Source organism: Pteronotus mesoamericanus, unplaced genomic scaffold (genome assembly GCF_021234165.1).
Source record: "Pteronotus mesoamericanus isolate MK-2021 breed Mesoamerican mustached bat unplaced genomic scaffold, CSHL_Meso_final scaffold_705, whole genome shotgun sequence".
In the NCBI taxonomy this organism is placed as follows: Eukaryota; Metazoa; Chordata; class Mammalia; order Chiroptera; family Mormoopidae; genus Pteronotus; species Pteronotus mesoamericanus.
Window position 1 is genome coordinate 14,975,444 of NW_026555326.1, and position 17,750 is coordinate 14,993,193.

General features: G+C 44.2%; 1 protein-coding gene across 3 annotated transcripts in view; it reads left to right on the forward strand.

The window, feature by feature from the left end:
• The first annotated feature begins 894 nt into the window (after positions 1 to 894).
• ADAR (adenosine deaminase RNA specific) overlaps positions 895 to 17,750 on the forward strand; it is a 42,685-nt gene continuing 25,829 nt past the window's right edge. For 2 of the 3 annotated variants that reach the window (XM_054563264.1, XM_054563268.1), the window contains exons 1-3: positions 895 to 953; positions 15,064 to 15,227; positions 15,723 to 15,959. In XM_054563264.1, coding sequence (XP_054419239.1) covers positions 15,945 to 15,959 — 15 coding nt within the window. In that variant the 5' untranslated portion in view covers positions 895 to 953; positions 15,064 to 15,227; positions 15,723 to 15,944. The remainder of the gene's footprint in view (positions 954 to 15,063; positions 15,228 to 15,722; positions 15,960 to 17,750) is intronic. The other variant, XM_054563271.1, reaches the window with a different exon arrangement.

Below are 17,750 nucleotides of genomic sequence, written 5' to 3' on the forward strand. Positions count from 1 at the left end.
AGATTGATGTTCCCATGAAAGAGACCCAGACAGATCCCTAGTTCATTCTTCCATAGGAGAAGTCGGCCACCTGGAGGAAGGCCGTCACCCGCCATGCTTGCACCTTGGCTGCCAGCTTCCAGAACTAAGGGTATAGTAAACTTGTGTTGTTTACGAATCTTGTATTTTGTTAGAGGGCTCGGATTGACTAACACATTTAGTAACATGTTTGTGAAAATAGAAGTCCAGAACACTAGATAAAATTCCAAAACCCACAAAAACTAATTAAAATATACTGCTCAATAATGCACATAAATGTGAAACTAAATTAAAGCAATGTAAGAGTTGTGTAAAGCCAGATCATGGAGACTATTTCTGAGGGCGAGGCAGTGGTAAAGGATGGAGAATGTTATTGGTAATATTTTACTTCTTGGGTTATGGTGGCGAGGTGGCGGGTTAAGGGGATGTTCGTTACATAATTTAAAAAAATAATTTAATATAAAAGGGCTCCCAAAGACTACTGACTACAGTGCTTTACTAATTCTTTGTACTTGAAGTCCACTTAAATAAACATATATTTTAATATATGTGAGTACGGTACGCACATACCTCCAAGCCCTGAGGCTCGACTATGTTATGAATGACTGAGAGGTTTAATCAAGGCTATGAGCAAAAAGGCAGCATCCCACACCCAAGTACCTACTCCCCAACGTGCCGACAATGCCATTAACAGATCGGTAAAAAGGAAGAGAGCAACAAAATCCTAGCTTAACTAGGACGCAAACAAAAGAGGGAGGAATCACGTGGTACTCCCTCCCACGCGCGGCGCGCCAATGATGTCACCAAGCCGCGTCCGGGCCATTGATTCCTGACTGAAGGTAGAGAGGGCTACGTGGTGGGGGCGGGCGGGGGGAGGGTCCGGCGGCTGTGGCAGCCTCTGCTGTGGGCTGCGTTCCGAAGAATTACAAGACCGGGTAAGAGGCTTTTTCCTTCTTCGCCATCACCTTCCTGGGCCCAGCGCTCGGCTCGCGCCGCCTCTCCAGGCTCGGACACTGATGGAAGGGGTAGCGCGGAGGCTCCCGGGTGGGCTCCGAGGGTGGCCGCGGGGCCGCGTGGGGATGCGGGGGCTGGGGGCCGCGGCTGGGCTTGCAGCCTGCCAGGGAGGCGGGCGCCTGGGCCCGTGTACTGTTGTGCGTGTGTGCGCGCTCGTGAGTGTGCGCGGCTGTGGGCGGCAGAAGCTGCGCACGGATGCTCCGCCGCTCGTGCCAGCCGGAGCCCAATAGCTGGGTACCAAAGGCCCTTGTTTCCCTCTCGCCTCGGAGAGGAACTGGATCGCGAGGCGCCTGCGACTGGTTTTGGTGCGCACCTTCCTCAGCCGTGTCGTCCTAGCTGCAGAGGCTCGCGCCGCATCCTTGGGATAACATCCGCCGCCCTTGGCAAGCCTTACACAGGGATGGCGTAGGCGGCCGCCGTGAAGAGCCCACGGCGGGGTCACGGCTGCCGTGCTCTGCCTGGGTCTGGCCCTGGTGCAGGAGGCCTAGTTGCGTCACCTTCCCATCCTTCATCTCCTTGGCATGATTCTTGCGCCCTGTTAGAAGGTAAAACTGCCTTAGGTGTTCCATATTGGTGACAGAGTTTGGGAAACTTGCCTTCCAAAAGAGACACCTGTCTCTTTTCATTTTAAATGCGTGTGGAGGGTCCCAGCATGAGGTTAGCTGAGGGAACAGAGTCTAAGCGGCCAAGAGGAGACAGGTCTGCACAGTGACTGTGGCATTGGGAGCAGGGAACACAGGAGCATGAAACTGTCGAGCAAATGTGAATGATGATGCCAACTACTTCTTTACCCAACAAGGCTTGTTCCCATCGTTTCAAAGGTCCTGGAATATCTTTTCCATTATTTCATTATTTAACAAACAGTTCAGTGCTTGCTGTATGGGGGGGGGGGGCAGTGGAAGGAGGCATGAACTTTGGAGTCAGGCCTGCCGTTTACCAGCTGTATGACACTGAGTGAATTATTTAGCTTCTCCACTCCTACTTGGTCTTATCTACAAAATGAGGATAATTTTATCTACCTTGCGGGGTTGCTGTCAGAATTTGAAGTGTCCAGCTATTATTAGTAAGGGCACTGCCCCCAGGCACTTGAACTTGCTCCCTCCCTCCGTTGAAGGTACAGCTGCTTGAGAAACAGAGCTTTTTGCTATTTAGGATGTTTGCTGTTCTGCCAGGTATGATAAAGCAGATGGGGTGGGGGAGGGGCATAGGTGGGAAGAAAATCTCAAAACTCATAACCTCTCTACTGTAGACCTCAACATCATAGAATTGGAAAGAAATTAAGGCCTCACTTTATTAATTATAGCTTCTTTTTATTGAGCACTTGTTAGGCGCCTTACACTGTACCAAGCACTTTACATATCCTAATTAATTTAATCCCTCCAGCAACCCAGAGCAATAGTTAAGTATTATAGCCATTTTACCAGGCAGAAGGTGAATCTTGGCCAAGATCCTGACACTAGCCAATGGCAGAACTGGAATTTGAATCCAGGCTCTCAGGCTTGTATTTTGGGTCTTCTTATTTTTCTGTGGCTGGAGTCCCAGAAATGTGAACCTGTGCAGTGGAGGAAAAGAGGCATAAGCAGAGTTGAGAGGGCCAGTACTTGCTGCAAGAATAACATCTCAAATTGTCCCGTGATAAATTAGCTTTTACTTTGGCCAGCATTGCCCTGGCCAGGTGGCTTAGTTGGTTGGATGTCATCCTGTGCACCAAAAGGTTGCGGTTCAGTCCCCGGTCAGGGCACATACCTAGGTTGTTGGTTCGATCCCCAGTCAGGCACATCTGGGAGGCAACCAATCGATGATGTTTCTTCTCTCTGTCTCTCTCTCTCTCTCTCTCTCCCCGCCGCTCCCTCTCTCTCTCTCTCATCAATAAAAACATATCCTCAGGTGGGGTTTAAAAAAATAATATTTGGCCACATGTGAAATGAGATTTGGCCTTTTCTCTCAGAGAAAAAGGAAAGGCTCACAGGCACACAGTGCTGGGACCATGGGCACACAATAGGTATTTGGCAAATGCCTGTGGAAAGAAGAAAAAAATCTTAAGGTATTGTTATTTCTGCCAAAAGGAGACCCATTGCTTAGTGCACAAAAGCTCCTTTAAGCCAAGCTATATGTAATATGAGCATCTTTCTGATTCGTGGATTTAAAGATTTGAAGCTGTGTTTCAGACCAAGATCAGTATTATTATCTGTGACCAACTGATTAGAGCTTTCAGATATGTGAACAACAGAATCTAAGCTCTTAGGCTTCTGTAGTGATCTCTTGAGATACAGCAGTTTATTTTGCTGTAACATCTGCTAGACTTGGACCATAATGGGTACAGCTGCTTGAGTTGAGTTAGCTGGAGAACACCGCATTTTTTGGTATCAGGGATAAAGAGTTCAAAATACTAGTTTGTTACAAAATTATGTATTTGGGAAAGATCTGTGACTGATGCATTAATGTGAGAATAGCAAAGCGGGTTTAAACAGGTGACATTCTTCATGTTTGGCTGCGGTGTTCCCTGTTGGCCCTCTGTTGAAGACAACTCAGGGTTGTACAGTGAATTGTTAGGAACTCACAAGGTTTATACAACTCGTCCACCTAAACATTGACTTACCCTCACCCCAGAGAGCTTTTATTGCTGCTTCTACACCCTCCCAGACACCTTGAAGCCACCTATTTCACCGTCTTATCAAACTCAATGGGAGAAACCCTCTAACATAATTCAACCTCCCTTTCCCGCTCTATCCCCGACCCCACGCACACAGGGAAGCTCTTTCCCAAAAGGAGGATCTATTAGCCTATGCAAATGGCAGAGACGCAGTGTTAACTAACTTAAGCAAAAAAGGAGGTTTAACTAGGAAGTCCAAAAAGGAGCTTCAGGCATGGCTGGATCATGAGGCTGAAATGAAATCTGGAGGACTCTCTCGGCCCTGCCTTTCTCTGCTGCTTTTTGTTTGTTGACCTCAATCTCTCCTGCTGTTTTCTCTATACATACTGAAAAGACTGACAACTGGCTGCCCCAAGCCTGTGACCTTAGGGCTCTCTCCCAGCCTCGTAAAGTAATTACCGTGGACAGGCATGGACAGGCATGGACAGGCGGAGAGGGATAGCATGCTGGGACAAGTCTGTCACAGGCTCGCCCCTGGGAGGAAAGAGTGAACTGCCCCTCTGTACCACAGGGGATGGGGAAGTACAGAGGACCTGGGCCGGCAAAATCAGCAGACACCTGCACGGAGTGTGTCTGCACGCACATGTGTGTTTGTGCGTGCGCTCATATCCACTTCTCTGAGCCTTCCAGCTGACATGGATCAGCCTAGTTTTGTTTGTCCCTCACACGTTTATTCTGTTTGGCATTGACCATGTGTCCTCTGTCCCTTTCATGCCTTTACATCTGCCCTTCCATGCCATTGCCCGCCCCGACCCCCGCTTCAGCTGGACGCCTTCCTTTTGGGTTTAGGTCAGGCTTCTCCTCCCAGAAGCCTTCGCTTGCTTCCATCAGTGAATTAGGCAACCCTTCCCCTAAACACCTCAGCACAACCCAGTTGTGGATTTGATTTCTGTTGGATGATTGTCTAAACTGGTCACTTCTCTGGGCTGAGAGCCCTTGAGAACAGAGGTGCTCTTTGCTGTGTGTTCCTCACCTCCCATCCTTAGCTGGCATTCTTTGTCTTCATAGCAAGTGCAACCAATTGACATCATGTAGTTACTTGTTTATTGCCTGTCTTCTCACTGGAACATCAGCTTCATGAAAACAGTAGGAAAAGAATTTTCGTTTTGTTTACCGCTGTATCTCTAGGGCCTAGGACAGTGCCAGACACGTAGTAGGTGCTTAATAAATGTTTATTAAACGCATGAATGAAAATCTGCCCACAGGGAGAAAATGCCGGCTTCATGTTGATGAGGACTCCAAGCTACATGATAGATACAGTTCTCACTGTAAATGTCTGTAAACTCGAGCACTGCGAGGGGCTGCCCGGAAAGACAGAGCCCCCCCGCCAGGGGCGCCTGTCTGAGCCTGCGGAGACCAAGGGTCAGGCCCCAAGGAGAAGCCACCTGGAAATTGCGCCCCGTGAGATGTTGTGCCGCCCTCAAACCTTTCTGAACTATGATAGGATGTATATTAAGGCTTTTTCTGTAGTTTGAGTCTTTTTCCTTATTTATTTTTAAAACTTTTCCTTGAGCACTTACAGCATGCCAGGCACTGTTCTAAGCCCTTTATATCAATAAACAACTCATTCTTTGACCAGAGTTGTGGGATCAGGGCCTGCGAACTTTAAAACATTTTTCAAGTACCAAAAACACTCAAGAAAAGCTATAGAAAGAAAAAATCCAGATTAGAAAATTACAAAAGAAATGAGACCCCACTGCCTCAGTTTACCTCACTCCCCGGAGGTTGAGCTGCTAGCAATAGTCTGATGTGTGTCTCCTTCCTGACCTTTCCTCAGGATTTTACAGTCACAGCTACTAATAAAGTTGTCGCTGCTTGGTTTTCACCCAAATGCAGCCTCGTTCTTTCTACGTGCCCTCGGCACTCCGCCTTTTCCAGAGCTGGCCTCGGGGCGCTTCTGCTGCGCCCACCGCAGCTCCCGACAGGCGCCCTGCCTGGGGGCGCGGCGGAGCCGGCTGGGACACCAGCGGCCGGAGTGAGCTCTGCCCTTCAGCACCCTCCCAGGGTAGGCCCAGCCCCGACCTCCCACCCACCCCCAGCGCCCTGGTTATTGTGGCGCCTTGAACGCCATCCGTGTCACACTCACCTCCCAATCAAAAAAAGCAATAAAAATTAAAAATGGGAGGCGGGGAATTCCCATTTGTTTCTTTTAACACAAAAGAATAGTTCTCACGAAAATGGTGTAGAGCCTAGAGGTGAGACACTATTGTTTAACCCACCGTCTTACAGTGAGAGCTCAGTCCTGACGAGCTTCCTGAAAAGGCGAACAGCAGCTTCCCCCGCAGCGCCCCCGGCAGGCCGGCTCCGTCTCAGCCGGCCGCCCGCACTGGCTGTTCTACCTGCGAACAGAAAGTCTTAGCTCAACTGAAAAATGACATCTCATTTTAATTTGCTTTTTTGTTATGATTAAATTTGAACTTTTTAAATATACCTATTAACCATTTTTTATTATTTCTGTGTTTAAATTTTTCAGTTAATATGTTTGGTCACTTAATTATGTTACTTTTATGAATTAAATGAGTATATGCTCATTATTTAAAAAAAGCAAACAAAATATTTTGTTTCATTTTCTGTGAATATTTTTCCAAGTTGGTGTTGGCCTTATAATTTTGGCTTTATCATTAAACATACATATTTTTCTGTAGACAAATTGCTTGTAAGCTTTAAAATGTTTTTTCTCATTCTGTATTGTAGTATTTTATGGTTTGCTTTTGACATACTACTTTAAAAAGTTAATATTCGGTTTTCCAAGTATGACAAGATATTTGATAAAAATACTGTGTAATGTTTTAAATAAAATCAGTTTGAATTAGATAAAGGTCTACATTTTGTTTTAAAGATCTTTGCCTTAGTGTATATATCATATATTTTTCCTTTTTAAAATAATTGATCAAAACATCAAAGCTTGCTCCACAAAACTGAGATTCAAGTACATGTGTAATTCTTCCAATTTTAATGTTCTTAGCATTTCCATAAATTGCTGCATGAAACAGTGTTTATCTGTGTCTGTCAGTCTGGCTTAAAGAGTTCCCTTGTTCCGCTAACAGCTTCTGAGTGTGTAGCCATGATGATGAATTTAGCCTCTTTGGGAGCCCTTATCCCACTGTTTCCCTAACTCTTTTTTATTGAGATATAATTATATGCAATAAACAGCACATAATTTATGTGTCATTCATTGAGTTTTGACAACTGGATAGTGTACCCATTTAATCACCATTCAAATCAAGAAAAGAAAACATTTCCATCGCACCAGAAAGTTCCCTCATTCTCCTTTCTAGTCACCACCATCCCCACACTGCCACTATTCTAATGTCTATTGTCATAAACTAGTTTTGCCTGTTCTAAAATTTCTTGTATATGGAATTTTACTTTTGTGAGTGGCTTCTTTTAGCAAGGTTAAACCATGTTGCATGTGTCAGTATCTTCTGTATGGATATACCTCACCTGTTTGTTCATTCATCAGTTGATGGATATTTGGTTTGTTTGTAGTTTGGGGCTATTAAGAATAAAGCGCTCTGCCCTGGCTGGGTGGCCCAGATGGTTGGAGCGTTGTCCCACACACCAAAGGTTGCTGTTCATCCCCCGTCCCAGCACATGCCCAGGTGCAGGTTCAGTCCCCGGTCAGGGCGCGTACCAGAAGCAAGCGATCGATGTTTCTGTCTCACATTGATGTTTCTCTCTATATAAAAATCAATAAACATATCCTCTGGTAGGATTAGGAAAGAGAAAAAAATAAGAATAAAGCTCTATAAACATTCTTTTGTGTTTTGTGGTAAAAAAAAAAAAACGAAATTTACCGTCTTAACCATTTTTAAGGCACAGTTCAGTAATGTTACATATATTCACATTGTGAAACATCTCCAGAACTTTTTCATCTTGCAAATCTGAAACTCTACGTATTAAACAGCAACTTCCCTTTCCCCTTCTCCCTACCCCTGGTTCTATGACCATTCTCCTATGTCTTTTTATGGTGATTTCTTTTCATTTTTCTGTTAGTATCAGGTGTACAGTTGCTGGGTTGTAAGGAAGGTGGTTCTTACTCAACCTTAGAAGAAACTGCCAAATGGTTTTCCAGAACAGTGATACCATTTTACATTCCCACCAAGAGTGTATGCGACTTCTGGTTGTACCATCTCTTGACCAGTATTAGATATCATGAGTTTTTTATTTTAGCCATTCTGATATCTGTGAAGTGGTATCTTATTGTGGTTTTATCACATCATATTTTAATTTATTTACATGGCTGTTTCTATTACTGTCCTGAGCTTCTTAAGGGCAAATTTCATGCAATACATGTTTATCCTTTTGTTCCTATTAACTTTTTTTTTCCTATTGAAGGGGTGATAGATGCTTTGTTATAGAAAACAATAATATTACAATGACTACAATCATGAGTAACCCCAGCTCCCTGGCACCATCACGAGAGTTGGGTGTCTGTCGTGCAGTGCAGTGTGGGTTACCCCACAGGCGAGGCCGTTCCAGGGCTGCAGCTCAGCAGCGCCCCCCACAGCCCTCCATCCCGCCAGCCTAGGACATCACTGCTCCACAGCCGGGAACCTTTGTCACAGAAAGCCCCTGACTGACTTCCTTTTGTGTTTTCTTGACCAGAGTTGTATCACCTGCATTATTGACAAGAGAAATGGACTTGCCAAGGCCAGGTTATTAGACTAGTAGACTAGTCGGCTTCCTTCCTGTGAGTCTGGACAGGGAGCCTGGCCTTGACCAGGGAGGTGGACAGAGTGGGGGCACCCTCAGAAAGGAAGGCACAGGTCTAGGGGTGACAGCACTATCTGCCATTTGGACATACTGTTTTTCCAAGCCAAAATTGTTCTCTGTTTACGGTTTTATGTTCTTTCCACTTGTGATGAACCAAACATCTTCCATGGTACTCACTCTGTAAATACCCCTTTTATGTGTTGTATAATCTATGACTGTACCTAAATCTACTTGACCGTGTCTCCAGTTCTGGACCTTAAAGCTGTTTTCAGTTTTTGCTATTGTAAACAAAACTATAGCAAACATAAGGTTTTGTGCTAAATTTTAAATGATCTATCTCAAGATAGATTTTTATTAATTATATTTATTAATAATAGGGTTACATTATTAATAATGATTGTTGACTGTTAATTAAGGTTATGAACATATTTAAGACTTTGCTATACATTGTGCAATTGCTTTGTAAAAAGTTGAACCAAACAGTTTAGTCTTACCAGCAGCGTAGTAGAGTGCCTATTTCTCCTCTTTATTTTTCCCTTTTCTGTCTTTCTTTCATACAATCAATATATATTCACTTGACAAATATTTGCTGAGTACTTCTACAGCCAAAGCACTGTGGTGGGTCATGGGGCCACAAGACTTGTTCTGCTCAGGAAAGACAGACAGTACAACTTACATGGTCATACAAATGTGTAACTACAGCTAGTGATAAGGATTCCGAAGGAAGCTTCCTAGGGTTACGAGTACCAGACTTTATAAGACCGTTGCTCTCTGATGTAGGAACGGGAGTGGAGGAGAAAACTGTGACTGGGCTTTTTCCCAAGCGGGAAGAGTGTTCTGTGGCTGTTGGGCAAACAGGATGGAAGGTGTCTTTTGTGAAGCCTGGCTAGGGTAGGCTTGGCTGTGGAGTGGGGTCACACTGCAAACCTTGTAATGGACTTGGGCCTTTCTCCAAAGAGCAATGGGTAGCCACTAAATAAAGGGTTTACAGAAAGGAGGTGGCGGCGACCTAATCATATATGAGAACATTTTGGAGGGGACCAGAGCAGATTCCTAGAGTGTAAGATTAGATTGTGAAGGTGGCCATGGAATTCCCCAACCAGCACCGAGTTAGTCTCATTTTTTAATTGCTAATTTTATTAATGAAAATGTAATTGTATCACATTTTCATGGCCTTAATTGTTAGTGTGATTGGTTATTTCCCCAAATGCCTCACAGGCCTTTGTGCTTCCTTTTTGGTGGGGTGCCTTTTGTTGACTGCTGTGTTAGTGGGGGCCGCTTCGTGTAATGGCCAGGAGCAGCCACTGTGGAGCCAAAGTGCCGACTGTTACCTTCAACGACCTCTGTCGCTCTGTTCTGCCTCGGTTTCTTCTTCTGTAATGTGGGGATAGTAATAATGTACCCCTTTCATAAGGTGGTCATGAGGGTTAAAACTAAACTAACAGTGCTGACCCATATGAGCACTGTGTATGTATATGCTATCTTATCTAAGTATACAGGCTTTATACGTAAATACACATTAACTCTGTCTTGCATATGTGTTTTAACTGTGATTCTGTGTCTGTTTTCCTTTTTGTATTCATATGTTTCTTTAACTTTTTACTATGAACATATTCAAACGCTACGTCACTTTTTTGAAGCACAGAATTTATCTGCAGTGAACAGATGCCAGGGTTCTCTTCTGGGATGTATTCCAGCGCTGTGATACCGGCCCAGTCACGCGCACTGTTTGTTTATTAGTGTTTTTATTTAAAATGCTTTACAAGCCTTTCAATCCACTTATAATTTATATTGGTTTATTCATATAAGACAAGGCTATCAATTGTTTGTTTTTTCCAAAAAGCCAACCAGTCGGCTCTCCCTGCTGACTAACCCTCCTCCCCCTCACTGCTGCTTTAGGCTCCCTACCTGTCAGGCACTGGATCCATACACACAGGAGGGTCTGTTTTGAGCACTGTGTTTCTGCTCTTAGTCTGCAGCTCCATTCTTGCATTATGCCAGAACTGCCTAGACTTAATCAGTATAGCTGTCCTTTTTTAAAAAATTATTTTAGCCGTTCTTCCCTGTTTGTTCTTGCACTGGAACTTTAGATTAATCATTTCATTAGGTAGCCACTCCTTACTGTCTCTACCCTCATTAGAATTTTCAGTAAACTGCTATTTAATTTGGCACTAATTGTCATTTATAAACTATTCGACCATCACATTTGGGGGGTATATTCTATTTAACATATGTGTATTCATCAGCAGAGTTTCATACTTTTGCACATTTCTTAAGATTATTCATAAATGTTTCTTTCTAATAATGGTTTATTTGCTACTAAGAATATAGTATTTTTCATAAAGGAGGTTGTATATTTCTCTCATATCCAGCCACATTCCTTGACTGATGATGGTTCTAAGAGTTTTTTAGGTAATCCTGTATCAATTAGGGTTATGATCTTATCATCTGCAAATAATCTGGGTTTGTTTCCTTTTTTAATAGTTTATCTTTTATTTGTTTTGTGTTATAGAATATGCTAGAATTTACAAATCAATGTTAAATACTATTTGACTCTAAGACTATTGAGTATAAGAACATGCTATCGATTTAATAATAGCTTTTGGGAGCTACTCTGTGAAATGTACACGTGTTACAACTCACATCCCAATATCAGAAATGTTTGGAGTACATCTCACAATTGGGGAAATAAGGTAATAGTGGTAATGGTGGCTCTCATTTCTTATTTTATTTATGATAATCTTCGTTCTATTAAAGAATATCCTTTTTTCAAATAACATAAAAAGCTCTAATTCTGCTGGCCAGCAATGAGAAGGCTGTGCTGTTTGGTTTAACTAAAAAGTGGGAATTGTAGCTGTGCATGTGTCATCAAGGACAGCTGGTCGGTTTCGGCCCTTTCCCTTCCATAGCCTCAGATGCAGAACCCCCACCTGCAGAGCAAGGTCTGTGCTGGCCCTGCCCATCAAGGATGGTGTATTGGTTTCATAGAGCAGCAGTGACAAATTTAGTGGCTTAAAGCAGCAAATTAATTTTCCTGCCATTCTGGAGGCCAAAAGTCAGGAATCGGTATCACTGGGACAAAATTGAGGTGTCGCAGGCCTGCGCTCCTTTAGAGGCTCTAGGGAAGAATCTATTCCTTGCCTCCTCCAGCTTCTGGTCACTGCCTGCATTACTTGGCTTGTGGCCACATCACTCCAGTCTTTAAGGCCAGAATCTTCCAGTCTCTTTCTGCACTGTCTTTTCTATGTGTGTAGATGGAAATTTTTGTGAACTTGTCAGTGTTGAGGGTAATGCTCTTAATGATATGTGTTAGGAAGAGCAAAGCCTTGTTCATTCCCTTTGGAAAGAAGACTGTAGACACCTGAAATGGCTCTAGATCAGTTCCCAGAAAATCAGTTCATTGAAAAATCAGTTCTACAAGAGCACCTCAGCCTCTCCCCACCCCAACCCCCTCTGTCCCCTAGACTCCAGCTCTACAGCAACAGGGACATGGGCAGGGTACATTTTCTCTAATACTATTATGAAGACAGAATAAAAACTGGTCAATTAAGAGCTTAAAGGAAAAAAAAATCAGTTCAGCCTATTGGTTGCTTAGTAAATTGTTTATTTAGGGAATTGGCCATTTGGCAAATTGGCGTTCTGCAGTTGGCTCTTGGTGAAGTCAGTCTGCTTCCCTAGAACACCCTGCAGGACTTGGGCAGAGGCTGTCTTCAGGCCTGTCTAGAAGAAGGCTGCACTTGTCCCCTCTGCTTCCTGCAAGCCATGGACATGGGGACATTGCCCTCGCTGGAAGGTGGGACTCAGCCCAGCCACTCATTCTCTGTGAGGGCTGGGTCATGGGGAAGAAGAGGAAGAAAAGTCAAAAGTGAGGGAGAGGTGACCCCCCGCTTTAGATCCTGACTCAGTGGAACCCAGATGCGGGCCAGTAGCTGAACTTCTCTGTGCTGGTCAGAGCCAAACTAGAGGGCAGTCAGGTGGTACATGCTGTACCAGCCTAGCATAGGAAGGCAGTTCTAGGGCGTCCAGACTTAATGCATAAAATCCCAAGTCATATAGCGTAATCTTGTGGAGTTATGAGACTAAATGTACATTAACTGTTTACACTTACAATGTAAAATATTCAGCACAGGCCTGTTAGCCATTGTTGGTGTTTTGATACTAATATGATAGTCTTAATATATGATAATACCTACTATCACAATGCCTGGCGCCTATAGGTAGTTATAAGCACCACTTTTCACATACTGGATAACTTAGGGTACAAGCACTTGTCCACTTTTGGAGACTTGTTCCTTCTGGGGATACCTGAGGCATCTCTTGTTGCTTGTAACTTTAAAAGCCAATTTAGTCATTAACATCAATGGAGCATAGACAGCAGCATGAATACAGCTATGGAGCACCACTTGGCTGGTTGGGCAACTCACTCACAGGTCTACAGAAAGCCTTGCAGATTACCAAAGCAAGGGGGGGGTACTGTGGGAAGACCCTGAGATTTTTGAAATTATGTTGCTGTGGCATGAACTGTTACAGTGAAATAAAAAACCCAATGATAATGAAAAGAAACAAAAAAAGGACAATAAATTTGTGCCTTGCAACTCTGTGAATTGCTTATTATGTATATTATGTACTTGTATTACCTAGAACTAAAGAACATGAGTTTATGTGCATATCCTTTTCTAAAACAATGGCCCAGTAATTAAAAATAACTCAATATATTACCTATTACTTTTTGGTAATACATTGCAAGTTGAGTAGCGTATGCTCACAGGCAGGACGGTTGTGTTGCTGTAACCCTGTAGGAGCAAATGTTGAAGGGGTTCGCAGACATCTGCTTTACTGTAGGGAATAGGCGATCCAACTGGATGTAGCGCATGTGTGCAGTAGTCTGGTTATAGGAAACTGTAGACTAAAAAGACTTGTAAATCCGCGTTCCTGCACACAGCAAGGTTAAACAGAATATCCACAACAAGCCAGATGAATAGTTATTTATAGTGAAAAAGCAAGAATAGTGGGGATCGGAAACTAAAACCAGCTCAGTAGCCAGATAATAACGTTCTTCCCCAAGACAGGAACATTGAGGCCCGTGAAGGCACATACGGAGCCGGCGCTTGGCAGTGTTACGTGAAAGCCAGGCTTCCGAGTGAGGGGCTTTTTGTGCACACCTTATTTTCGATGGTAACTCTTAAATCATTTAGGTGGTTCTTAGTGAGTAGCCCTCGGCTCCCTCACAGCAGGGCAGCAGGCACTCTCGGACCCCCAGGGAGGGAGCGCCCTGCATCCGCTGAGGAGCGCCGGCGAGGGCTGGTGCCGTTATGCACAGGGAAAACACGCGAAGGGAAGGCACTGGTGAATTAACAAGAGAGGAATAGGGGGCATTTTGACTGTTTGCTTTTCTGTATTTTTGGAAATTTTCTCTAATCAACTTGTTACATTTGGTTTGTTTTTTTTTTAAGAGCTTCATCCAACTTATCAAGTCCATACTGTAGAACAACACAAAGATTTATGTCACCACCTCACAACCCTGTGGGAGCCGAAACAATTGCTGGAGGCGGGGAGGCTGAAATGTTTATGAATAAGCCTGGCTGCAGTTACTTGAGCTGCTAAGATTAAATTACAAGAGCAGTTGTCCTTTCAAGGCCCAACTGACCCTCTGCTTAGAAAACAAATTTCCCTTCCTCTTCGCCACTGCATCCTATGTTAGATTATAAAAGGGATGGGGAAGCAGCAATGTACTTTCCCCTGCCCAGTTGTTGTGATTAAGGCTCTTCTGGAATATTCTTGTAAAAGGGTTAAGGGCTGTGGGGTTGCTTAGCCCAAAGGCAAGAAAGCAGAGGTTATTTTGACTTAAATGGAAAATAGAATGCGGGGAGTTAGGCTGGAATTGTTATAGCAAGAAATTCTTGTTTTTTCACCTTATAATATTATGACATAGAGCATAAAGAGCAAGTATGTAACAGTGAACTATTGGAAAGCAACCATACATGGCGCCACCACCCAAGCCAAGAACCAGCACATCATCAAGCACCAGCCTTCCCCACCTGGCTGACTCTTAGCTGGAAGATGGGGGTTCTTGTGCATGTCATATCCTCAGCACTTAACACATGTCTGGCACATGTCAGGTGCTTAGGAAAGTGCCAGATGATTCAACGGGGCATTTTCTGAGATGGAGAACATGCTCTAGTAGGGTAAGTGCAGAGTAACAAAGACAAAATGAGGAACCACAAATGGCACCTGCTCGCCCAACCCAGCGTAAGGAAAGGCTCCCTCAGAGGTAATACTCGAACCAGATCTTGAAAGGCCGCTTTACCAGAAGCAATGGAGGAAGCACATTCTAGGCTGGGGAATAGAATGTGCAAAAACACAGAAGCAAGAGAGAACACGGCCTACACTACCTGTGGAATCTGGGGCGACCGACACTTAGGGTGAATGGAATATGGGGACAGTGGAGAAGGGACATCAGCTGGTGATAATGCCATAGTAGGCGTTTTGTAAATCTCAAAAGCAGTGGGATAAAATTAAACACAGAAAAAGAAAATCTTCACAGGTGAGGGTTCGTTGAGCACTGAAGTTGATATATAGAATTTATTATCCTAGACATCTTGAACAAAGTACAGCAGATATATAAGCATTATCATGGAATCAACTGAATTTTCCCCCTCCAGATAATACAAGTGATCTTTTGGAAAGTCATGGTGTAACTGGAGCGAGTGTAATGATGATGAGTTTTCCACAGTCAGCCCTGGAAAGCCTCATTTTCCACCTCTGTAATTTGGGAATCGTGCCCTCCTGGTAAAGCTGTTGTGAAGAAGATTAAGGGGACAAGCAGGTAAAAGACTTCACTCTCGCTTGGACGGCTGAATGGTGGCAGTGGGAAGGTTTTATGATGTCGATCCTAAATTGTTCAGATGCTGTTATTGTCTTGCATTTTAGTGGCGTCGGTTTATCCTATTAAAGGAATATGAGGAAGTAAGGCACAGTGGGCGTGTTAGCCAGTTGAAGAGATCTGCCCCTCAACCCCACCTCACGGCTTTCCACAGTCGTTAGTGCTGGACCAGGGTGTCGGAGGGAGGACACAGCCTAAGGCCATTTCTCCGGTGTTGGGCTTCCTGGTGCTGTCTTTGTTTTCCTTTGCTTTATCCCCTGTATTCCTGAGAGGGCCAGTTAGTAGCACTACGAGCTCAGAATTTACAAATGTTTTCCTAAAGAAAGAGCATCCCGCCCAGTACTCATGCAAGGAAGGATTAGAGCTATAATCAGCGTGAAACCCAGCGGCTCCTGTTAGCTTTGCTCAAGCCCCTCCCCTCGACCAAACTTTCCAAAGGGGCTGTCCTTGCCGAGAAACGAAAGTGAAATTGAACCGGAGCCATTTCACAGCTCAGCTCACCCGCCGCCTGCCCAGGGGTGTTCCCTGTCTGGACTCCAAGGACACCCCCTCGTCTGCGAAGCCACGAGCGGAAGCCTGGCCCCTGGACACCGACCGTCACCGCGGGGAGGGTCCCACCGCGGGGAGGGTCGCGCTGCCTGGACATGCTTCCGGGGCGCCATGGACCCGAGGCAGGTAAGTGTGGGCCACCCAGAACTCGGCGCCTTGGCCCACTTCCTGTGCGGTGGTGTTTCCGTCCCGGGTCTGTGTGCGCTGTGAGTGTGCGTGAACACCCGCGCGTGTTTTCTTGTCAAGCAGAATTGCTGTTCTCGTAATTTGTATCATGCTAATCAACAGTGCAGTGTTGAGTGATACATGTAAAAGGGCCTGTGAGGGAAATGCACCCCGGTCGGAGAAGCAAGACCTGAGCCCAGGTCAAGGCAAAGCCCCTTCTCCCTTGCTGCTTGGACCTCCGATGCACGCCCCCACCCGCTCTTTATTCCCACTTGGACAACGTGCTTTTACTTTTAGCATTCTCCTCTCTGCACCCTTTAAACTTCCTGATGGCATTTGGGAAATGAAAAACCACGCTTCTTAACCTGCAGGAGAAAGTTTATAGGAGCTTTGTCTATTATGGCTAAAAACTGGAAAAATCCAAATGTCCTTCAACAGGTGATGAGATTTTAAAAAGTGGGGGAGGGGGGCCCATCTGTAGAATGGACTACTGCTTGTCAAAAAAAAAAAAAAGGAAGGAAGGAAAAAATGATGAAACAACGTGGGTGAATATCAAGTGCTTTATGCTAAGCAATAGGCTTGCATACTGTGAGTCCCTTTAGCTTTGTTCTGGAAAAAAACAAAGCTAAAAGGACAGAAAACAGATGGGTGCTTGGCCAGGGTCTAGTTGGAGGTGGAAGGAGTTGACTGCAAAGTACATGAGAATGTTTTTGGGAAATGGAAATATTCTGTATCTTGATTGTGGTAGTAGTTACAGGCCATGTGTGCTTTGACTCCATGTAGTCAAAATTCAGAATTACGCACTAAGAAAGGTAAGTTTTACTGTATGTAAATTTACCTCTATTTAAAAAAAAACATGCAGGGTCCAACAGAAGCAACACCTGCTTGAATGTAGTTGGTAGAATAATTATATGGGCGTAATAATTTATAGTTTTAATCTGAACATTTCACCTAAAATGTCATGGTGTGCTTAAGTGTGATATTGTTATGTTCCAGAATTAACATCCTTATGATTTTGGAATAAAAGATTGTTACAGCTCACCTTGTATGTGTTTTATGTGTCTTTTAAAATGGAGGTAAATTTAACATGCAGTAAAACTTACCCTTTTGAGTGTATAATTCTGAGTTTTGACTCACTAGAATCAAAGCACGGATAGCCTTATAACTACCATCACAATCATATAATACACACACACACACACACACACACACACGCAGATATAACTCCCTTCTTTAAAAGAATTAGAGACACCTGGAGCCCCTGTGGTGAAAGTGGGTCTTGAGTCTAAATGTATGAGACTGGGTGGAGTGCAGTTTTGTAAGGCAGTAAATGTTAAATGGCTTGTTCCACAGTCTGCATAATAAATAGACGTGCAGTAGGTGAGCAGAGATGTGGAGGGGTTTGGAGCGATCGCCATGAGTTGGCTTCCCACTTGCTTGCTCTCGCTTCCGAGCAGCGACTCTCCGAACGGCTGTCGTTGTCAAGTGGTGGCTGGGCTTGGCTTTCAGGGGCCTCGGGTGCGGGGCAGGGGGGAGAAAAAATTAGTAATCTCCCTCTAATCTTTCCCTAAAGTAATTTGTTGTTAACAAATGTAGACTTTCTTTTCTCTGTGCTCATTCCAGTGTGTACAGACACACGCATGTATTTATGGGGTTTTTCTTTTGTTTAACCGAAAGGCGGTTATAGCATACGTGTTCCCCTCCAGCTTGCTTTTTTTCTTTTGGTTTTTTTTTTGTTTGTTTGTTTGCTTA